The 20378-nt window shown below is 42.6% G+C and overlaps 1 protein-coding gene across 1 annotated transcript; it reads right to left on the bottom strand.

Annotated features, from left to right (window-relative positions):
• Positions 1–880: 880 nt before the first annotated feature.
• LOC137782734 (neuroligin-4, X-linked-like) lies at positions 881–19075 on the bottom strand. Its single transcript, XM_068572304.1, has 9 exons — positions 18921–19075; positions 16390–17430; positions 15172–15324; positions 11928–12113; positions 10890–11340; positions 10157–10370; positions 9306–9430; positions 5378–5987; positions 881–3981 (listed from the first exon to the last, which is right to left on the bottom strand). Exons 2-9 carry the CDS (start codon positions 16871–16873, stop codon positions 3574–3576), a joined length of 2631 nt encoding a protein of 876 aa, XP_068428405.1. The 5' UTR covers positions 16874–17430; positions 18921–19075; the 3' UTR covers positions 881–3573.
• Positions 19076–20378: the final 1303 nt, after the last annotated feature.

Raw genomic sequence — 20378 nt, 5'->3', positions numbered from 1 at the left:
CATCAAACAAAAAAACACCTGGTCACGACTTGAACTCATGCTTTCTCATGTGTTGCTGGCCGTAAATCTAATTAACTGCAGTTATATCTAGTTAATGGGATTAGAGCGGGGACACACTGTAGGAGACATCAATCTGGTCTGGAAGTCAGCCATTAATTTGGTTCTTTCACATCTCACAGGGTCTCCTTGGCCAGCTGGCAGGGGCTTCTAGTCCCAATGATTTACAGAAAAATATCCCTATTTTGCTGCAGTAAGGACTTAAGTAATTGCACAACATAGAGGAAAGCTAAATATAATCCATACAGAATTGTGTTCACATTGCTTTTAAATCTTAAGGAATTGTTTGACATTTTGGGGTATAAGCTTATTCACTTGTTTGCTGAGAGTTTGATGAGAAGATGGATTCCAGTCATGTCTGTACGCTAAACATGAAGCCCCAGCCAGCTGCCGATTAGCTTTGCTTAGCATAAAGACTGAAATGAGTGGGGTAAAGCGAGGTCGGCCTTGTTAAAAGAACAAACAATCTGTCGACCAGAACTTCTGAAGGTTCACTAACATGTTTATGTTCGATCAAAATATACAACACCAAAGTGTACAAATGTTGGTTTTACAGGGAATATGGACTAAAACTATTTCACGGCAGAAAGCAGTGACTTCCTGTGAGTGGAACCCCCCTACCACTCCCCCAAACACACACACACACACACACACACACACACACACACACACACTCTCTCTCTCTCTCTCTCTCTCTCTCTCTCTCTCTCTCTCTCTCTCTCTCTCTCTCTCTCTCTCTCTCTCTCTCCTTTCTCCTCAATGCCTAAAAACAGCAACATGCATATTCTGAATTAAGACATACAAGACAGTTAAAATGCTCATAAATTGTAAAATACTGATATTTTTATTTTTCAAAAATGCAGCAAAAATGTTTTATGCTTGACACAATCCAGCCATCCGCTGAGTCAATAAACCCATATGAAAAAAATATTCAGTCAATCAAACATACATTAAATGTTATTTTTATACCATTTTGTAAAAGTTATTTGCTTGTCATCCACAAATTGTCCGGCTTTCATTGTTCATGTGTTCTGTTGACAATTAACTAAAATCTCTCATGAAGAAGTTACTTAGGATGAGAGGAGGTTAAATAGGCCACACTGTGACAAAGCTGCATGTAGTTGCACAGATGAGGCTGGGAGGGAGGGCAGGACGGGGTGGAGGGGTTAGGGGAAGGAAAAGAGGATAAAACAGGGAAGTTACAATATCAAGGTTAGGGCCTTTGGTTAAGTTACTAGTTAAGATCAGGGTTTGGGAGTTGGCGGTTTCTTGTTTAGTTGACGTATATGGTTTGTATCTTCACAATGGCAACCACATTTCCATGGCTGCCATTACTTAATGGCAGCCATGATAGTTCTACATCTCTGGCACGTGAAATGTCAATAAGGGTTAGGCTTAGTGTTAAATCGATTTTCTGAATGCTGCAAATCTCATTATGATAACGCAAAGCAGTCACCACCACCGCCCTCAAGCACTCGCTGTAAAATCAGCAGGGAAACCTCGAACTTCTTTCGAAAATAATGTCATTATTTCTGCAAGATGTTGGTGGTGGCTTTTTAATAATTCATTTCACTTCTTTTAAAGCATGTGGCGATTTGAAGAAACATTTTTTAGCTGTAGGGGATATTAAGGAGGGAAACAATGGCATGTTTGGAGTTGTGTTTGCCTTCAATGTCAAGTCAAAGTATGAAGCATAGCCACGCTGATCATCCTTCCTCAGCTCCGCCCATGCTGCTGCTAATTAATCTAATTTTGCTCAGAATAATTGACAACCTGGCGGCAGATAGTAAACCAAACTCCAGACTGTAAAATGTGGGTTTAACAGATTATGGGTGACACTGTGGAGACATATTAAGCTTTAAAAATTCTAAAATTTAACCAGGGTACAGTTAACATTAGGTAGTTCAAGCAGGGGCTCTTCTATAATTACTGGGGCCCCTGGCAAGATGTAAAACAATCCGACAAAAAAGAAAAAGCGTCCTCAATCTTTTGGGCACTCACTGTAACTCGGAACCTCCTGAATCATCACCACCTGTTTGTCTGCAGATACATTAATTACGGTTGGGTGTATTAGGAATTAAAGGTAAGGCCTTGAAGAGACATTTTAGAAGTGAAGGGGAAAGGAGAATGGGAAGGGATTAACGGGTCATGGTTTTTGGCTGGTGCTCAATCAAACCAAGCTTGCATTATCTACACAGTACTAGCTCATCATCAGATGGAGAAACAAATAGACAGTAGATGGTGTGAAAATGGCCTATACTTCAACCACTAAACAAGTATCGAGATGTTTACACAGTTAGGAATTATAGAAATGACTGTGCATAGCAAATATAGCCTTTAAATAAAAGTACTGTGTACATACTACAGTGGGTGAGATAGAAAGACAACCAGCCTTGCTTCAGGACACCTATACAATAATATAGTACTATCTGAAATGAAAGCATTTATGTGGTTAAATAAGTCATGTTTTAATGCAACAGCAGGTAAATGCTATAAATCATAATATATCGTCTGAATCTTTCCTTTCTATTTACAAGAGTTTAACACGTAGCTGGTTAGAGTGATTCTTCAGTAAATCTGACAACACTTCAGAGGCCCTTTCATCTTCTGAAGCTAACGTCTGTCTCTTGGCACACTTTCCATTCTTGTGTTTTCCATATCACTCTATCGCTCGTCGTCTTCCTCACTCTCACAGCTGGTAAATCCCTCTTAATAAAATCTTAATCTCTTTCCCACCTTCTGACAAACTTTTCCTTCAGCTAATGTCTTTTTTTCTCCATACACCTTTTTCCTCTGTCTTTCTTTACATCCATCTCAATCTAAAATGTGTTATTTTCTCCTCAGCTTAGTTTGATCCTTGGCAGATAGGGCCTTTGATCTTTTAATGGAAAAAAAAAAAATGCTACATTCACATTTCACAGGTTGTTCAAGTTGACATCAGCAGTCTGTGTGTGGTACTTCTTTGCTGAGTCCTGCATCTACATCTACATCTGCATCTGCATGTGCTCTGATCAGTCTCAGCACCGCTTCACCGTGCAGCACAGGTACAGTAGGAGATGTAAACTGATCCATAACTGACCCTTTTGCCACAGCGATCCTCCTCTTCCCCCTCAGGTGTAGAAAAAGCAGAAGATTTAATATCCAAAGCAGGTTTTGAGACATTTGATGGATGCCTTGGCTCATCTCATTCAAGGTTATGAGCAAATGATGCATAGAACTGCATCTCCCGGGATCCAGTCTGTCTTTAGTTCCCGTCATGCAACACACAGCTGTCTGTCTTTTCATCCTGTTACTGAAAATGTCTTTCTGCCACTCCATCTGAAACAATCCTGCAGGGTAATTAGTAGAGGTATTTAAGTCTTCTGTGTGTGTGTGTGTGTGTGTGTGTGTGTGTGTGTGTGTGTGTGTGGGCGCGTGTGCATGTGCGTGTGTGTGTGTGTGTGTGTGTGCGTGTTTGTGCGTGTGTTAGTATGTGTGTGTAATTATGACCTTGTGTGTGCAAGTATCTTGCTGCGGTTATACACGTGTGGTGGAGTGTGTGTGTGTGGAGATGTGTGTGTGTGGCAAGTGTGTATTACTATATGGGTTATGGTGCGTGTATCCCTGGTGCGGATGCCCCATCCTCATCCCCACCACTGATCCGGGCGTCATGGGAGTCATCGGCGTCGCCGGGGTAACAGGGTGTGACCCAGGAGTCACAGGCAGTGATCCCGGGGTCAGAGAGGTCATGAGGGGGACGTCATCGGGTGAGCGGCGCAAGGTCAGGGTGTAATCGGGCGGGCAGGTGAGGCGCACGGTGTCCAGTGTACTGTAGATGTCCTGGGTGTCCAAGCCGTCCAGGGCGTCCAGCGTATCCAGAGTGTGGTGGTGATGAGTGTTGTTCCTCTCGTCTGCTGATGCGGCGTCACACTCCAGCTGCTTCACCTGAAAGGTTGAAGGGTGAAGAAATGTCAGGAATTAAAGCAATGGTGACGAAGATGCTGAATAGTAGGATAATCCATCATGGTTGTCATTACGAAGGATTTTCATTATCTACTAATTAGTTTCATCAATTAAATGTGTCTACAATCAATACATTTGTACTATTTTGCAATATCGTCACCAGCCCAGAATGACAAATTGCATGTTTTGTCCAACGAACAGTTCAAATCCCAAAGACTTTCAATCAACAGTTATTTGAATCAAAAGCAATCAGCAAATCCTCACAATTGAGAAGCTGGAAGCAGAGAATGTTATGGCAAAACATGACTATCAGAATGGCTCCTGATTCATTTTTCCATAAACCAAATCTTAATTTCAGCTGTAATCAAGTCCCATGTTATTATGGTTAGGCTAAAATGCCTAAATATCAATATGATAATATTAATTATGTTTAATTAAACCAAAATATATCATGGTATATCTGTGTTCCATTTTTCTACATTTCATCTATATATGTGTAATATGAACTAATATGAAATGATCATAGAACTAAATTAAATCCACCAAAAATCTTTGCCTGATAATGCCTAATTATCTGTCAATCACAAAGAGATCTGTCAATCACACAAATACATCTCCGATCACCACCATGACCCATTAAAATGTGTGAGTAGGTTCAGAGTTTATTTCAGATTGATCAACTCAGAGTCCAACTGTGTCACTGCTATTTCTCATCATCATTGAAACCACTCCTGACTCATTTCACATCATTTCCAGGTGATTTAGCAAGAATACAAAGCATAACGATAAGATTAAAAAATATATATATCACATCAGGTCTGCCCAGTAAACTAAAAACAGCACACAAAGATAATCCAAATAATCTAATCCAATTATAAAAGCAGCAGCAATGTCAAGCTACATTGCTGTGGTTCAATTAACAATTAACAGCTTCATAAGAGATCTGACATCACTAGATCACTGTGGGAGATTTCAAAGCCATTAACTGAGCTCAAAGGAGGCCAAATAGTCAGTGGATGAATTGGAGGCAATTGGGAGCAATTTTGGCAATTGCACACGACTCTCACACGCACATGCATCAAAACACACTGGCACAAACACACACAGACACATACACGCATCCTTGCACTGATGATGTGTGGAGATGACAGGATGTGTTTACAGAAGTGCTCTACTGGCAGCTTCTCCACTGGCAAGAAAGTAGTTTATTCCGTCGCAACCTCCAATGGCTGGCTGTAACTTAAAATATTATTTTTACTACAAATGATATGTAGCTCCAGAAGCACACATACGCTCCACACATTGGCGTCGGCTACGGTTCAAAATACATGCACACACAATGCACAATGCACAATGAATGCAAGAACCTACGACTCACCTGTAATGACAGCAGTCCCTCCCCTTGCAGGTGGGCCGCGACATCTGCAGGCGTGATGTCTCGTCTGGGGGGAGGAAGTGGACGCGGCCGACGATGCTCCAGACGCCTCTTGTCTTTCTTGTACAACAGGGCTGCGAACGCGAGGATGTTCAGAAACAACAGCGACGCTCCCACCGCGATCGTCACTGAGAGTTCAGTTGAGTAGTCCTCGGGGGGGACGCGGACCCCGTCTTCCCCTCCACCTTGGCCTAGAGCAGACTCTGGCGGCGGCGGAGTACCTCCTTGCGGACCGGGATGACGCGTACTACTGGGCGGCCAACCTTTGGCGAGACGCTTGGTGTAAGAATACGGAGTGTCGTCCTGTGGCGAGGGACTGTGCGTAAAGGAGGACACCGATTGGAGGAGCTCGTTGACATGATGCAAGTGAGGGACCAGCTGGAGCCAGAAGGAGATTTTGGTGGCACGGTAGTGGTCTCTGACACGGGGCTTCAGGCCAATATGGAGATACAGCTGCTCTTTAGGGGTGTACTTAGACCAGGCCACTTCTTCAAAACGGTTTGGTTTCGTGTGGATGAACTTAGTATCTTGAGGAACTGGCTGGTTTGGGTCACTAGAAAGAGGGAAACAATTAGTTTGTTGGTGGTTTTGTACTTTTTTTGGTTAGAGAGAGAGAGAGGGAGAGAGAGAGAGAGAGAGAGAGAGAGAGAGAGAGAGAGAATACAGAATGATAATACAGAGTTTCCATCACATTTTACAGTCAAGGGTTGTATTAAAAAAAAATACAGGATTGTAATGCAGTCATTCTGTGTTCTACCATGAATACCACTATTTCATGCGTTTTAGTTTTGCAGATGTCGGAGACTCCTAACGAAGCTGCTGAATACTTTTTCTCAGCTGGCTACCCTCCTCTCAGGATATTACTTTCTCTAGTGCTATCCAATCATTTCACCAGAGCAGGCACTCATCTTTCTAAATCAATATCAAAGTAACAAAACCCAAAACTGTGGCCAGAAATATTTGCACAAAGCAAAACAAGTTTCATTTTCCTATAAACATACTGTAGCTCAAAGGCGATTCAGTTGCAGATCATTGATTTTTGTCCACTTAATATGTCGGTTACAAAACAAATCAGTTACACAATGCACAGTTGAAGCGCCTGCAGCTGTGTGTGGATAGTTGCCCCTCTAAAGATGTGTGTGTTGCATCGTGAAGATATTCTGAAAAATCACCTCTCCGACACATGTGGACAGGCATTTATTTGACAATTTACGACTTATTTGTGGGAGCGGTGAGAAAAACGACATAAATGAAAGAATTGCCAGTTACACACTACGTGCTCGCTTTTCAATCAACACCTTATGAAAGGCACAAAAAGGCAGACTAGCACACAAACACACACGCAAGCTGAGGATTCACACACAATGACTTATAAAATATACATCAGAGAGCATCATATCCTCTCCTTTAAATTGAGCTGCCACAGAGTTCCATCACCATCCGAGGCGCTCTTAACCGGGTGAAATCTTTCTGCAGAGAAAGTTCCCCATTGATAATTGAAGTGCGCAATGAAATCTTAACAACCTTCCACCGTGACTTTGCTCTGCGGCTTGCTGCGGTGGCAATCGCAGCACCGGCTGCAGGCTAGAGACAGCTAACTTGACGCAACGTGATGGCCTTAATGCACCTGCATTAAAGACTTAAGGTCTTTTATTTAAATGCCAGAGTCAAAATATGTACAAGCACAGTCCTCATTTTATATGTTGTGAGACAGCGAGGCCCTATGGTGATTTAGATCAAGGTCTAGACTGCAGATGTCTCTGTAAATCTGGAGAAGTCTCAGTGGAGTGAGCCTCGATTGGATTAATTACTGGTAATTACTCACTTCCAGCACTGCAGAAAGAGAGTTCATCCTCAACAATTACTTTTATCTTGTATATCATGTCAGAGTGGAGAGATAAAAGGTACTCTTATCAGAGTGGACTGTCGGGGTTCTTAAAGTTTTAATGTGGATCCTTTCTACAACTGTAGTATTCTGAGCTCCTGGCAGATCATTTCACTTTCAATTTAATAAATTGGTTATCTAGAAGCTTTTTTAGCCACTGGCAGATCTTTTTAATTTTGATGTAATGTATTGAATAAGCTCTCTGTATCATTGCGCCGGTTTTGATCATGACTGAATGAGGATGCCGAAGGGGGGAAGAGAAGAGAAGAGGAGAGGAGAGGAGAGGAGAGGAGAGGAAAGGAGAGACTGAGATGCTCTGCCTCTTAAAATGTGACTAGTATAATAATATCAGAGGGAAATACTTGAAGACATTTGATTTGTTTATGTCAAACTTTACAGAACTCGATGACAGTGAAAAACAACACAATGCATTAGGTCAGAAACATGTTATTTAACTGCACAATATGTGACTGTATGTCACAAACTGAGGGAAATATAATTAAAAGATAACTGAATGTGTCAAAGTATTTGACACAGTAGTTCATTATTAACACACACACACACACACATAGTTGGACCGTTTTGATGATATGTATTGTATTGTATTGTATGTGGTGTTTTTTTTTGCCATTAATACTGTTTGTGTGTATTGTATAAATATATGACCAATATGTAGTTGCTGGAGATCTTTTAAGATGATTTTGTAAAATTGTTTTTTAAAATGTTCATCCCCGTAAAGACCTTGAATTGACTTTAATTAAATTAAATGTAACTGAATTAAACGTACTTTGATTTAATTTAATTTAATTGGAATTGAGAAGAGATCAGAAAAGAACAGAATAGTAATCAAACAGTGGCTAATCTGTCATTCTTCTTTGAGGACATGACCTTGGTTTTCCTTAAGGACAAGGATTTTCTTTTTACTTTCTCAGCCAAGGCCCAAAGAAGAAAGGCAACACTGAGATTTTGACATGGCAGAGAACCTGCCAAAATGAGTCTGCAGTGCTGCTTTCATGCTCGTTTCTAAAGTAGCGTCTTCTCGTCAGACGTCAGAGACCAGAAAAAGAAAAGAAAAGACCTTATAATAACATATCCTTCACCTGTTAGCTCATTATTTTTTGTTGCTCTAAAATTCAGGTGTTTTCCTCTAAACCATCATTAATTCTCAGCCTCACTCAGTTTTAACTTCCATTTCAAACTAAGTGTACTATTTCTGAAACACTTTTGTTTATATGCAATAAAAATGTTACTTATCTCGATGGTAAAAAAAAATATGATAGAGGAATGGATTCAGGCTGATCTGTCTCCTGCATCATTTATGGGAAATACATTTATTTAATGCCAAGCAAAACTTGTTATCATCGCCTCAATGTGGTGCAGTTTTGATTGACCTCTCTTTGTGTGAACCCTGCCAGATAACTACACTCCTGCCCATGTGCATGTTAACTATCAATCAGCCCGACAAATTACACATAAATAAAATGTATGAGAGAGGCACGGCGTTGTTTATCTTGATGACACCACAGACTTGAGTCTTGGCTGCCTTTTTTCGAGCCTGGAGAAGATTTGTTCCCGTAAAATCGAGAGTGAGCTGTCCACAGTTACAGCAACAACAGTCTGCGTTGCCAAAACCTTGTCTCTGCAGCGCGGCCAAGATGGAGGATAATGTCTTTCTGACAACTGTGCATTTTCTTTCATGTTTTGAAATGTGATTAATTAGCCTGGCTTTCATTCGTTATCATGAGACATGTTCTGCATGTGGGTGGGGATGAGATATTGATAATAAGGGAAATTAGAAGTGGTTTTCTGTGTCTAAGAAGGCATGAATAAAGAGAACTGAGTCATGCTGAAGCTGTGCTTTGTTTGCTCTTGTTCTCTTAATTGTCTATGTAGAGTAGAGTCAGGCAAAAGAGGAAAAACTCTTTTCAGCGGGATTTCCTGACTGAAAACCAAAGTCTCACATCAGTGAACATTATATTAGCTCACCCAGTCTTGGCAAAGTTGGTCCAGTAAGTCATGACAACAGCACTCAGCATCACGTCGTTCTTGGAGAAGTTACAGTTGAACAGATCAGTGGGTCCCACCATGGGAACGCCGAACACATAGGGCACCTATGCAGACATACAGACACACATTTTAGGATAGCGTACGGCAGGAGCCAACAGATTACGTTATTTCTCTTGACTGTAACCAGACTCATCACTGAATCATGACAAACTCATCCTCGTGGAGACAAATACTGCTTCATGTGTTACTGTAGTGAACCTAAAGAGCCCAAATCCATACTCAGTTTGATAAGTCAATCATCTGGCGTGGCAACACAAAATACATGCACATGCACACATTCAGTGTGCTGAACATATGCAGGCAAGTGTAAACCTTTACAAAAACAATACTGAAATCCAAAGTGTTCTACTTGACAGAGGAGGAAATGACTACTGTAATAAACTATAATCATCACAGAGGTAAATATACAGCAGCTTTCAAATCAGACCTGCGGCAAAACCCAATTCCATGAACATTTCAAGTATTTTGTGCTGTAGTGAATTGCTTGATTCCACTTATTAAGCACTTTGAACAAATCAATATGAAGCGGCACTTCACGGTTAATTTAAACCGAGAGCTCCTGATTCACCGCATTAATACTTATCAAATATTTTGGACATTAGTCACTTTCATTTTTGCCTCCAAACCAAAATGTCCTATCTCCTCCTCGCCCTTGATGTCTACAGTAATAGCAAGTTTTGTGCAGCCACTTTCACCACACTACTACTAATACTACAACCGTCACTAACGTTGTCTCTGGAAAGCAATACAGCACATTCACATCAATGTACCTCATCGCCGTGGGCAGAGTCCGCCCAGGGCGGCGTGGCGTCACTCTGGCAGTGGTGGTAAAAGGAGTAGAAGTAGGTGGGGGATCCATACTGAGCGTGGAGGTCCGCCGTGGCGATAGCTGGCGCCACCCATTGGTGGTCTGTGAATAGCGCCACCAGAGTCTTCCGCCGGGTTTCTGCATTGTCGCGGTCTGCCCAGTCCGTGTACATGAACCTTTAGTGTACACATTTCAATTAGCAATTAGCAACCAATGAATATATTAACAATTATGTATTTCTTATTAAAGTGAATAAATATATCCACTTGGAGGAATAGTTTGAGAAATACACGTACTGGCTTTCTTGCCAAGAGTTAGATGAGATAATTGAAACCAAGTTTCAAGGATGCCACTACTTCCGCCCAAGAAATAACCAGCAACATAACCCCATGAAATACCACAAATTGTCAATTTTACACTGTGGTTTGTGTACCAATGAAAGTAATAAGTTAGAACACTTTAATAAGTAAACTGTAAAAATACTGCGAGGCAGATTTAGTTACATTTATACAGAGACAGGCTGGCTGTTGTATGTCTTGTCAGCCGACCATCTCTTGACTATCGCTTCACATTTAACAAACAGACACAAAAATTGTATAATTTTTCTCATTTAATTCTGGGCAAAATGTCAAAAATGTTCTTTCTTTTCTTCAAACTAGTCCTAAATACATGCAGACTTTAACAGACTCGCTCACCTTATGCTCTCTCTCAGCGTATCTCGGCCTTCTGGGTATCCATACAAACTATCCACAAAATCTGACACCGCAAAGTCAAAGTCCTCAGCCGTGACACCGTCCTCTGAGTCCACGATGCCCTCCACAAACTTCACGCCCTCGCCCTGATTAACCCCCAGCATCACGTCGTAGTTCAGAAACTCTCCCTGCTCCATCAGAATCTGGGGGTCATCCGGTATAACGTCACCATCAATCACTGGGGCAAAAGCCGTGTGATATTTGGCCGGCGTTATGCTCTGCTCTACAAGTTCGCGGTAACTCCGGCCCTGAAGGCAGGCGACCAGTTGGGTGCTGTCATCAATGCCGCAGCCCACCCTCTCGCCGAGCTGCCGGGCGTACTTGCTTGGCTGGTAGTTGACGGCCCAACTGGCTAAAGCGCTGCCGCTCTGGATGATGGCTCTATGGAACAGGTCTGAGATACACATGAACACACACATAAACACAAGTATGAGCGTACGAAGCATATACACTGAGGCACACACATGTATACATTTGTGGATGCATATGCACACACACACACACACACACACACACACACACACACACACACACACACACACTCATATGCATGAATGCATCCATATGATTGCACATTTGCATACATAAACAGATGCAGAACTATTCCCAAAGCAAGAAAACACTGAAGTCAGAGACATGCATTATTCAAAAGGATGATGGGTCATGGTTAGAGCATCTGGTTGAAGCAGGTAAGGGTTAACAGTTTAAAATAATACAGCTCTTAGCTATATGAGTCACAGGCAGGCTGTATTATTCAGATGATTCAAAGGCTTATTCAGGCATTTCTACCAGTAAATGAAAGCTATGTCGGTCCACTGGAGACCATGCAAGGTTTCATAACCATGAGTGTCACAGCTTTCAGAGCGCCCACCTGATTGCCAACTGTCATATGTGCCCAAATGTCTCGATACTCCTTTCAGCATCTGTGCCGTATAAAATGACTAAAACTCACAAGGTGGGGTTTTTGTGGTTCTTCCTTACCCTCAGAGTAGTGAGACAAGGTGAGCAGGCTGACGCACGAGGCCCCGGCCCCCGATCCAAACACAGTGACCCGGCCCGGGTCTCCCCCAAAGGTTGCAATGTTCTCCTTCACCCAGCGCAGAGCCTGGATCTGATCCAGCAAGCCGTAGTTCCCTTTGGCTGCCTGGTCACCTGTACTAAGAAATCCTACAGGCAGACAGAGAGGGAGATGTCGTTATTACACACAGTACAGCACATGATACTTTAGTCCAATTACTTATGGATAGAATAGAGCAAACTATGTATGAATAATTAGTCGTTTGAAAGAGGTTTGTCCTCCTGACTCAATGCACAAACACACAGGGAGGCGATTCCCACATAGCATTTCTAGTGTGAAGATCATTTAATGCATGATTAAAAATGCTTCTTTCTAAAATCATTTTATCATCATAGAAGAGTTTTTAATGAAAAATGATGGGCCTCTCCTCGGTCCCTTGCAAATTGGATTAAATGAAGAAGGTACAACCGTATTCAGGTAACGGAAAATCAACTTACACACCACTCAACATAAAGCTTCACACGCGGGCAGTTATAACGCAGCTATCCCTTATTCCCTTTGCTGCTGACGGTAGGATCCTAATGGCTCACTCCCCGACAGTATATCTCATTGCTGCAGAAGCTTAATTCTCTGAACCTCAAGCTGGCCATGAACACATACTTGCAAGAGTATAATGAGCAAGAAAGACGACGCCGTTAAAATTAGACATTTCATCACTTTTCTGAAATTTGTCAGAAATGTATCTCGTGCAAAATGGACAAGTAAATTGTAAAAATGTCATTATAAAAACTGTTTTAGAATGTCTTCATATATACTAGATGTACTTTTTCAGTCTCATCAATTTCAATCATTTTATTTGAAACATGCCACAACTCCAGCAGAGTACAGTAAGATTCACTTTGAATATGTGAGCTCACCTCCTGCACCCAACCTCGGATGACAATGATGAGGAGGAAGAAGAGGAGGACACTACTAGTTGTGACAATGGATGATGATGGTAGTGGTGATGATGATGATGATCATATTGTAGGTGGTGCAAACACAGAGGATGGAGATGAAGACAAAAAGAAGCATGTTGGATTGGCTTTGTTTAGCTCAATATGATGAATACAGCTGTAGCCACTCTTTTACTCCCAAGGTCAGAATTAAATAGTTGTTTCACCCACAAAGCAGATGCAGATTTATGCCATCACATAAAATCAATATCTAAAAAAGCCTTAAAAGTTTCTAAAATACAGAAAAGAAAGACTGGATCTTATACTCAAACCAATAGCTTTTTTGTTGAGCGTTTTAACCTTTTACAAACAACTCTACTGCACTCCATTTTCATAAACATGCGCCGCCTAATTAAAGGACAACCCAGAATTGTCATTCCCTCTGGGCGATAAATATCTCTCATACAGTATTTACATGAATTGTGTGTTTACATGATCTATAGCATGTGCTAAAACTGTACAAAAGGTAGAAAACTAAATAAGTGCACAAAATAATTATGAGAAAACGCAGCAAAATGCTGTAAGAATATTTCCTATCGTTCTTTATCTCTCTTATAAAGGACATTTTGATTAATAAATCCATATAAAATGAATCAAAAGCCTCAAATATAAGTGTGTTACTGTGAATCAACAGATTCAAGTAGATTAAAGAAATAATGGAATGTGGATTAAATTATTTTTTATAATGTTAAATAGGCTAAATTCAAACACGCATGCATTTTATTAACCTCCTGGCACATTTTAATTAATCTCTTGAATTAATTATTAAGGAGGGGCAACTCCTAATGAGAGTCAGGACATGATTTAACCCAGCCAATGGTGTGACGTGCAGCTTGTGTGTCTGACATAATAAATATGAAGTTATGCTGTGCTCACACAAACTACTCTTTAGTAAATGATGCCTTCAAAGTCTCTATTAAACCCCCCAGTAGCCGTGCTCAGGCTTTGAAATATGTATAATTACAGCTGCAAAAGAAAATGTAAAAAAAAAAATAACAGGATTCTAAAATATAAGATATATTTATTTAGCCTGTGTTCTTTGCATAGCTGTCTAAAATTAGAAAAACCACAGGGAATCAGATTTTCACTGTTCAAAGAGCAATGAGCCAGAGAGTCATGGAGGTATAAAGGATCAGATTTGAGTCAATGTTCGTCGTGGGAAAAATGACTTCAGGGGGTTTATTTCCACTTGGGACGCCCAAACTGAACATGATTTCGCTGAAAAAACAAAAAGGCACTCTGGGTGAAAACAACTCACAGATGTTTTTCACATGTTATAGCTCGCTAAAGGATTACACAATCGAGATAGTGAATATGATGTGAATGTAAAGAAATATGTCAAATTTAAAGTGTGGAACAACTATTGATAAATCCTTATTGTTAAAAGAAACAGCATTTAAATTGCATCAATAATTATGAATAGCTCTTCACTAATAAATGAGTCATGCAACAAAACCCTGCCAACTCAAAGCAATAAATAAATGAAACTGAATTAAAATAGCAACACTGACTATAGTATTCTGTAAAAACATCATATGTGAACATCATCAGTAGCTAACTGGAGTTTGAGATCTAATGATTGACTGTAATGGACATCTCTTCTTCCCACACCACCTCCTCTCAGCTTCTGAGTCTTATACCAAGTGATACATCTATACAGCTATTTTATTAAAGAAAAAACACCTAAATTCACAACTTACATAAATGCGAAAGATCAGATAACATTGCATTGCCAATTATTATCCATTCATTGCCCAACACAGAAAGTGAATTAGCATACAGTAGGTGCATGATACCGCAGTGATATTATCAGAATACCCGGAGCACATTGGCAGCTTCTGTACTGCTTTTTCTTGCTCAAAGGTGGAGGGTGGTGTTAAAAGCACAAAAACAGCCATTTTAAAATGTGGATTCTTTCGCTACAGATTGCTTGCTGGTTGCATATGCCCAAAAGGCATGCTTCTGTCAAGACATACTTATCTCTGCTACAGAATAACTCAATAGAGTAAAGCAAAAATGATTGGAATATAGAATCAAGAAGTATGCTTTAACAGTGATGCTAAAGTATGCTTGGGAGGGGTATTTTAAAAAAAACAACAGCTGTACCAATATTAAATGAATATGCAGTTGTGTTACCTTTAAGTAAACGGGGTGTTCAGCAAATCTAAAAAATATAGAAGATATATTCGATATAGAAGAGGTATCATTTTACCCAGTACTCCGAGGCGATAGTTGAGGGTTATGACAATGACGTTGCCGTAGCTTGCCAGCACGCTGCCATCCATCATGTTGCCAGTGCCTTCTATGTACGAGCCCCCGTGGACGTAGACCATCACCGGCCGCTGACCCCCTTCCTCATGGATGTCTGGGAGAGAGAGAGAGAGACAGAGAGAGAGAGAGAGAGAGAGAGAGAGAGAGAGAGAGAGAGAGAGAGAGAGAAAGAGAGAGAGAGAGAGAGAGAGAGAGAGAGAGAGAGAGAGAGAGAGAGAGAGAGAGAGAGAAACAGATGATTATAGATAGATAGATAGATAGATAGATAGATAGATAGATAGATAGATAGATAGATAGATAGATAGATAGATAGACAGACAGACAGACAGACAGAATGATAGATTTGCAACAACATATGGGCTGACATGGGGTGACATCACTGAAGCACCTGATGCCTGTGCTTTACAGAATCACTTTTTGTGTGTGAGTGTCAGCACTAATCCACCCACCTTCCTTCTGCCTCCATTCTGTCTGTTGTTTGAATAAATGTCCATGTCGACTGTACATGTTTGTGTGTTTGTGTTGGACTGACTGTCCACCTGCTATTTGTATGTATCTCAGCCTTTAATCGCACAGTGGGTTTATACATACAAAAGCAGGAAGAGGCTCGGGCTCTCTTGCTTCCCTGTGCTTTGTATCTCCTTTCCTTCATTTCTCAGTGGGTGGATATAAATTGAGGTTGTGAGAGTGTTCATGCTTTCCATCGTGTTTTTGTGTGTTTGTTTGTGTGTGTGTGTGTGTGTGGGGGGGGGGGGAGGGGGGGGGGTCACATGCATGTGTATGAGCCAATATGTATGCATGAGTGAGTCTGTGTCCTTCCCACTTTCCTCCACAAGTAAAGGCGTAAACCCCTAGGCGACTGACGCAGGTGTCTGCATATTAAGTGTCAGTTCACCCAAAGAGAAGTGGAGGGGAAAGGGCTCCAGGTTAAAGACAATAAATGTTATTTATTTATTCAAGAAGGCTTTGTCAGTGACCTTACTGGGGACTTCCATCTTTAATCACATGTCCCCCTCAAAATCATCTAGCGGTCATTTTAAGGTTACGCAGTGTCACTTTGTCGCCCCTCTGTTTTGACCCAACATGTGGATGAACTCAAAATGTGTCATTCTAATTCTAACCCCGCAGAGCGTCTGTGCACACTTTGGGCTTCACTCACCTTCCTCAGTGGGCACGTAGATATTGAGGTAGAGACAATCTTCGCTCTGGTGAGTGAGGTACGTGGCAGCTATATCCAGGTTAGCCGTGAGCCAAGAAGGCATCATGTCTCCCAACATGCTCCTCTCATCCAGCGACTGCGGACACACTGGCGCAAACTGCGTCACATTGCGTATTCCTGGCCAGGGCAAAGGAGGCTCGGGTGGCTGGAAGCGCCGGTCCCCTGTTGGAGGCCTTGCGTATGGTACTCCCAGGTACTGGATAACTGGCCCCAGGAGGTCGGAGGGCAACGGGGTCATTATGCCCCGGATACGGCCCTGCACCGTGGAGATGACAGGCACAGTCTGCTGCGCCGATGAGGAGGACGGGTACAGGGAAAAGGAAAGGCAGAGGGAAAGGAGGACGGATAGAATCCCAAATGGGGAGTAGAAGGACAGGACAGGAGACATGGGAGAGGGAGTTCTACTGGTCCTCAACTTGGACATGATTGTGTGTTTCGGGGAAGTTGGGAGATAAAGGATGGGAGGTGAAGTGGAAGGGCCTTTGAAAGGGCGAGGTTTACAGCTGTGTTGACCCTTTAGAGATATCCAACACTCACACACAGCTGCTGCTCAGCTTGGCCCATAGCACACACAACACAGTCCTCACTCTTGCAAACAACCTTTTTCCTCTTGTGTGTTTGTGTGTGTGTGTGTGTGTGTCTGTCTGTGTTTGGTCCTATGTATGAGTCAGTGAATCTGTGCCTCTGAGTGTGTGTGTGTGGTGACTCAGTCAGCGAGTCCCTTGAATACGTGTCTGTGTGTGTGTATGTGTATATATGTGTGGAAGTGTTTAAGCAAGTGTGTATGTCCTGGACTGGCGATTTGAGCATGTGTGCGTGTATGTGTGGGCGAGTGTGTGCGCGTGTGTGTGCATGTGTGTGTGAGTGTGTGTCTGTGTGTGTATGTGTATGTGTGAGTCTCTCGTTATGTAAACAGTAGCATCACTGTTCCTCTGTCACTCTCTCCTTCCGGTCACCCCCATAACAAGCCCAAACTGCCTCCTGGAAAAGAGACATAGAGGCAGAGAAATGAAAAGAGAAGGAGAGAAGGATTTAATTAGTCTTCATTAGAATAATTATGGTGTCAAAAAGATAAAATGCCACGCACACACACTAGCCACACACACACACACACACACACGGCAAATGTACACGTCACATCTGAAAATTAGACTGTGGTACCTCGCTGCTGTTCATGTTAAAAATAGATACAAGAGCGATAGATAGGGCAAACGAGATGTTGTCCGCTCAGCTTAACTCGGCATCAGACTGTCAGGGCTGCTGCGTCGCACAGAAATGGCATATGTGTGTGTGGTTGCGCGTGTGTGTGTGTGTGTGTGTGTGTGCGCGTGTGTGTGCGTGTGTGTGTGTGTGCGCGCGTTTGTGTGTGGAAGCTGCAGACATATGTCACATCCTCACTAGACACTGTTTCACAGATCACAGGACCTGGTGAGGGGGTGAGGGTGGGAGGAGGTTTGGGGGGTGTGGAGGAGGAGATGGAGAGTCACGTCACATGCTTAATTAAACCCTGAATACACCATGGGGCTCCTGACCTGCATGTAGCATAAGGTAGGAAGCCTGTGACACACACATGTATGCACACACACTCCTAATAATACACACACACACACACACACACACACACACACACACACTCGCATATGTTCTCTATCTAAAGATGTGCACACACACACACTTTCTTGATCTCTCTATATGCTCACACACACTATCGTTCTCTATCACAAGTGCACACATACACACACACAGCTGCTCCCCACCCGACACTGCTATCTCTCTCAGAAGGCCTGAGGGGAGAATATTAACACATGCACACACACACACACACACACACACACACACACAGAGAGAGAGAGAGAGAGAGAGAGAGAGAGAGAGAGAGAGAGAGAGAGAGAGAGAGAGAGAGAGAGAGAGAGAGAGAGAGAGAGAGAGAAGCATCAATTTCTGTGTAATCACACACACACACACACACACACACACACACACACAGAGACACACACACAACCATAGTAAGCAGAACAGATATTAGAGTGTCAACATGAGCAGTGCTATCGCTCCTCTCATGTTAGATTGTGCTGGTGTTGGCTGTCCAAGGTGCTAGTTAACATTCCAGTGGTGATCACACACACGCGGATGAATAACGCTCCATTTATCAAGGCAAACCCGCCTGCCACCGTCCCCTAATATATGTTTACGTAGAAAAGAACAGCTACGTCTCCGTTGCATTCATTTGAGAAGAAAATAAACAACTGTGCGGGGGGAAAAACCGCTTGCTTGTGAGGTACAATACACTGACTAAATCTATATCTGCACTGAAGCTGACTACGGCAAAAAAAAAAAAAAAAAAAACACACACACACACACACGCGCGCGCGCGCGTACACACTCACACTCAAATGTAAAACCTCAACCTGCACCCTCGCTGCAGTAAAATAAGATACAAAATCACAGGAGAAAGACAGTACTGAACGTACCCAGTCAGGGTAAGAGGTGTGAACGTCTCACGGACCATGTTCCCGTCCACCGCAATATCGCCTCGTGTTTTTGCTGCTGCAGTTTATCCGACGTGCCTGGGATGGGATATTGGGAGATATTCCTCTCCTGCTGCTGTTGCTGCTGCTGCTGCTGCTGCTGCTGCTGCTGCTGCTGCTGCTGCTGCTGGTGGTGGTGGTGGCGATAGACCGTTTCCTAGGTGGGAATAAGCCAAATAAAAGAAACAAGAAAAAAAACTGCCACCTTCAGTCCGAGAAGAGATGGGAATGTGTGAAAAAAAAAAAAAAAAACCGTTTTGGATTTAGTAGAAATGTAAGCGTCTCTTAAAGGACTGTAAGGCCCAGGACGTTCAAATGATCAATCTCCCTCTCTTCTTTCTTTCTCCTCCCTCCCCCATCTCTCTCTCTCTCTCTCTCTCTCTCTCTCTCTCTCTCTCTCTGCTCTCTCTCTCTCCCCGTGTCTCTTCCTCTCCCTAGATGCGATTGGACAGTGTGGCAGGCAGCAGCTACTGATCCAATGATACGCACCTATAGCTCCATGAGGAAGCGCAGACTGGGGAGAACGCGGTGGGGGGGGGGGGGGGGGGGGGGGTGGAGGACCGACCTGTGCAGGAAAACGTACACGCAGACACACAAACGCATTCACTCAAGTGCACACCATTACACAACGCGCATTGGTGCATAAACACACATGGCACACGTGTTACACACACCTGTGGGACGTCTTGTTACACGTAAAACAAAACAAAGAAGAAGGAAAAAAAGAACTACACAAACAAATGAAACATCTTGAGAAGAAGGAGAAAAAACACTCAATGCATGCTCACACAACCTGTAGCAAACACATGCCCACACACGCACATTCTAACACAAAAGGTGTTGAAGTGCACAGTGACCTCTTCAAGACCAGAACAGGTGATTCTGTCTCTATTCAGCTCTGCCTGCATGCAGCTTTATCCCTTAGGCCCTGTGTGCGTGCGTGTGTGTGTGTGTGTGTGTGTGTGTGTGTGTGTGTGTGTGTGTGTGTGTGTGTGTGTGTGTGCGTGTGTGTGTGTGTGTCAGATAGAGAGAGTATGGTAATGCAGCGGGCTCAGCACAGCCTGCCACAGCAGCATTCAGAACTTTCTATTCCTCTCCTTAACAATGTTCCGTCCACCATCCATCCATCTCTTTGTCTACCTGTCTAGCTCTCTGTCTGCCCGTGCACTTGTTTGCTTATTCCTCTGAGATGCCCTCTATGCATGTCTCCTGAGTATACCCTCCCTCTCTCCTTTCCCCTCTTTCAAAGCAGATTGTAGAAGTATTTTTTTAATAAGGCAAAATAAATTTGTTCAGGGGAGGGTTTGAGATGTGATTCAGAAGGATGACACTGACCTATAGTCTAAGCTTTACAAAGCCATAGGGCATTACACTCATTCTTTTTATGTGCCAAAAGAAAAA

This window comes from Clinocottus analis, unplaced genomic scaffold (genome assembly GCF_023055335.1).
Source record: "Clinocottus analis isolate CAN_PGR_092001 unplaced genomic scaffold, fCliAna1.0.p SCAF_12, whole genome shotgun sequence".
Taxonomy (NCBI): domain Eukaryota; kingdom Metazoa; phylum Chordata; class Actinopteri; order Perciformes; family Cottidae; genus Clinocottus; species Clinocottus analis.
This window is presented reverse-complemented; position numbering and strand designations above follow the sequence as displayed.

What these genes read in the sequence shown, in the direction of transcription:
- LOC137782734 (XM_068572304.1), bottom strand. Translation starts at nt 16,873, where the DNA reads ATGTCCAAGTTGAGGACCAGTAGAACTCCCTCTCCCATGTCTCCTGTC. An exon ending in CTTGTCTCACTACTCTGAGG is followed by an intron (nt 11,341 to 11,927) that starts GTAAGGAAGAAC and finishes TGTGTATCTCAG; the next exon opens with ACCTGTTCCATAGAGCCATC. An exon ending in ACGCTGAGAGAGAGCATAAG is followed by an intron (nt 10,371 to 10,889) that starts GTGAGCGAGTCT and finishes TGTACACTAAAG; the next exon opens with GTTCATGTACACGGACTGGG.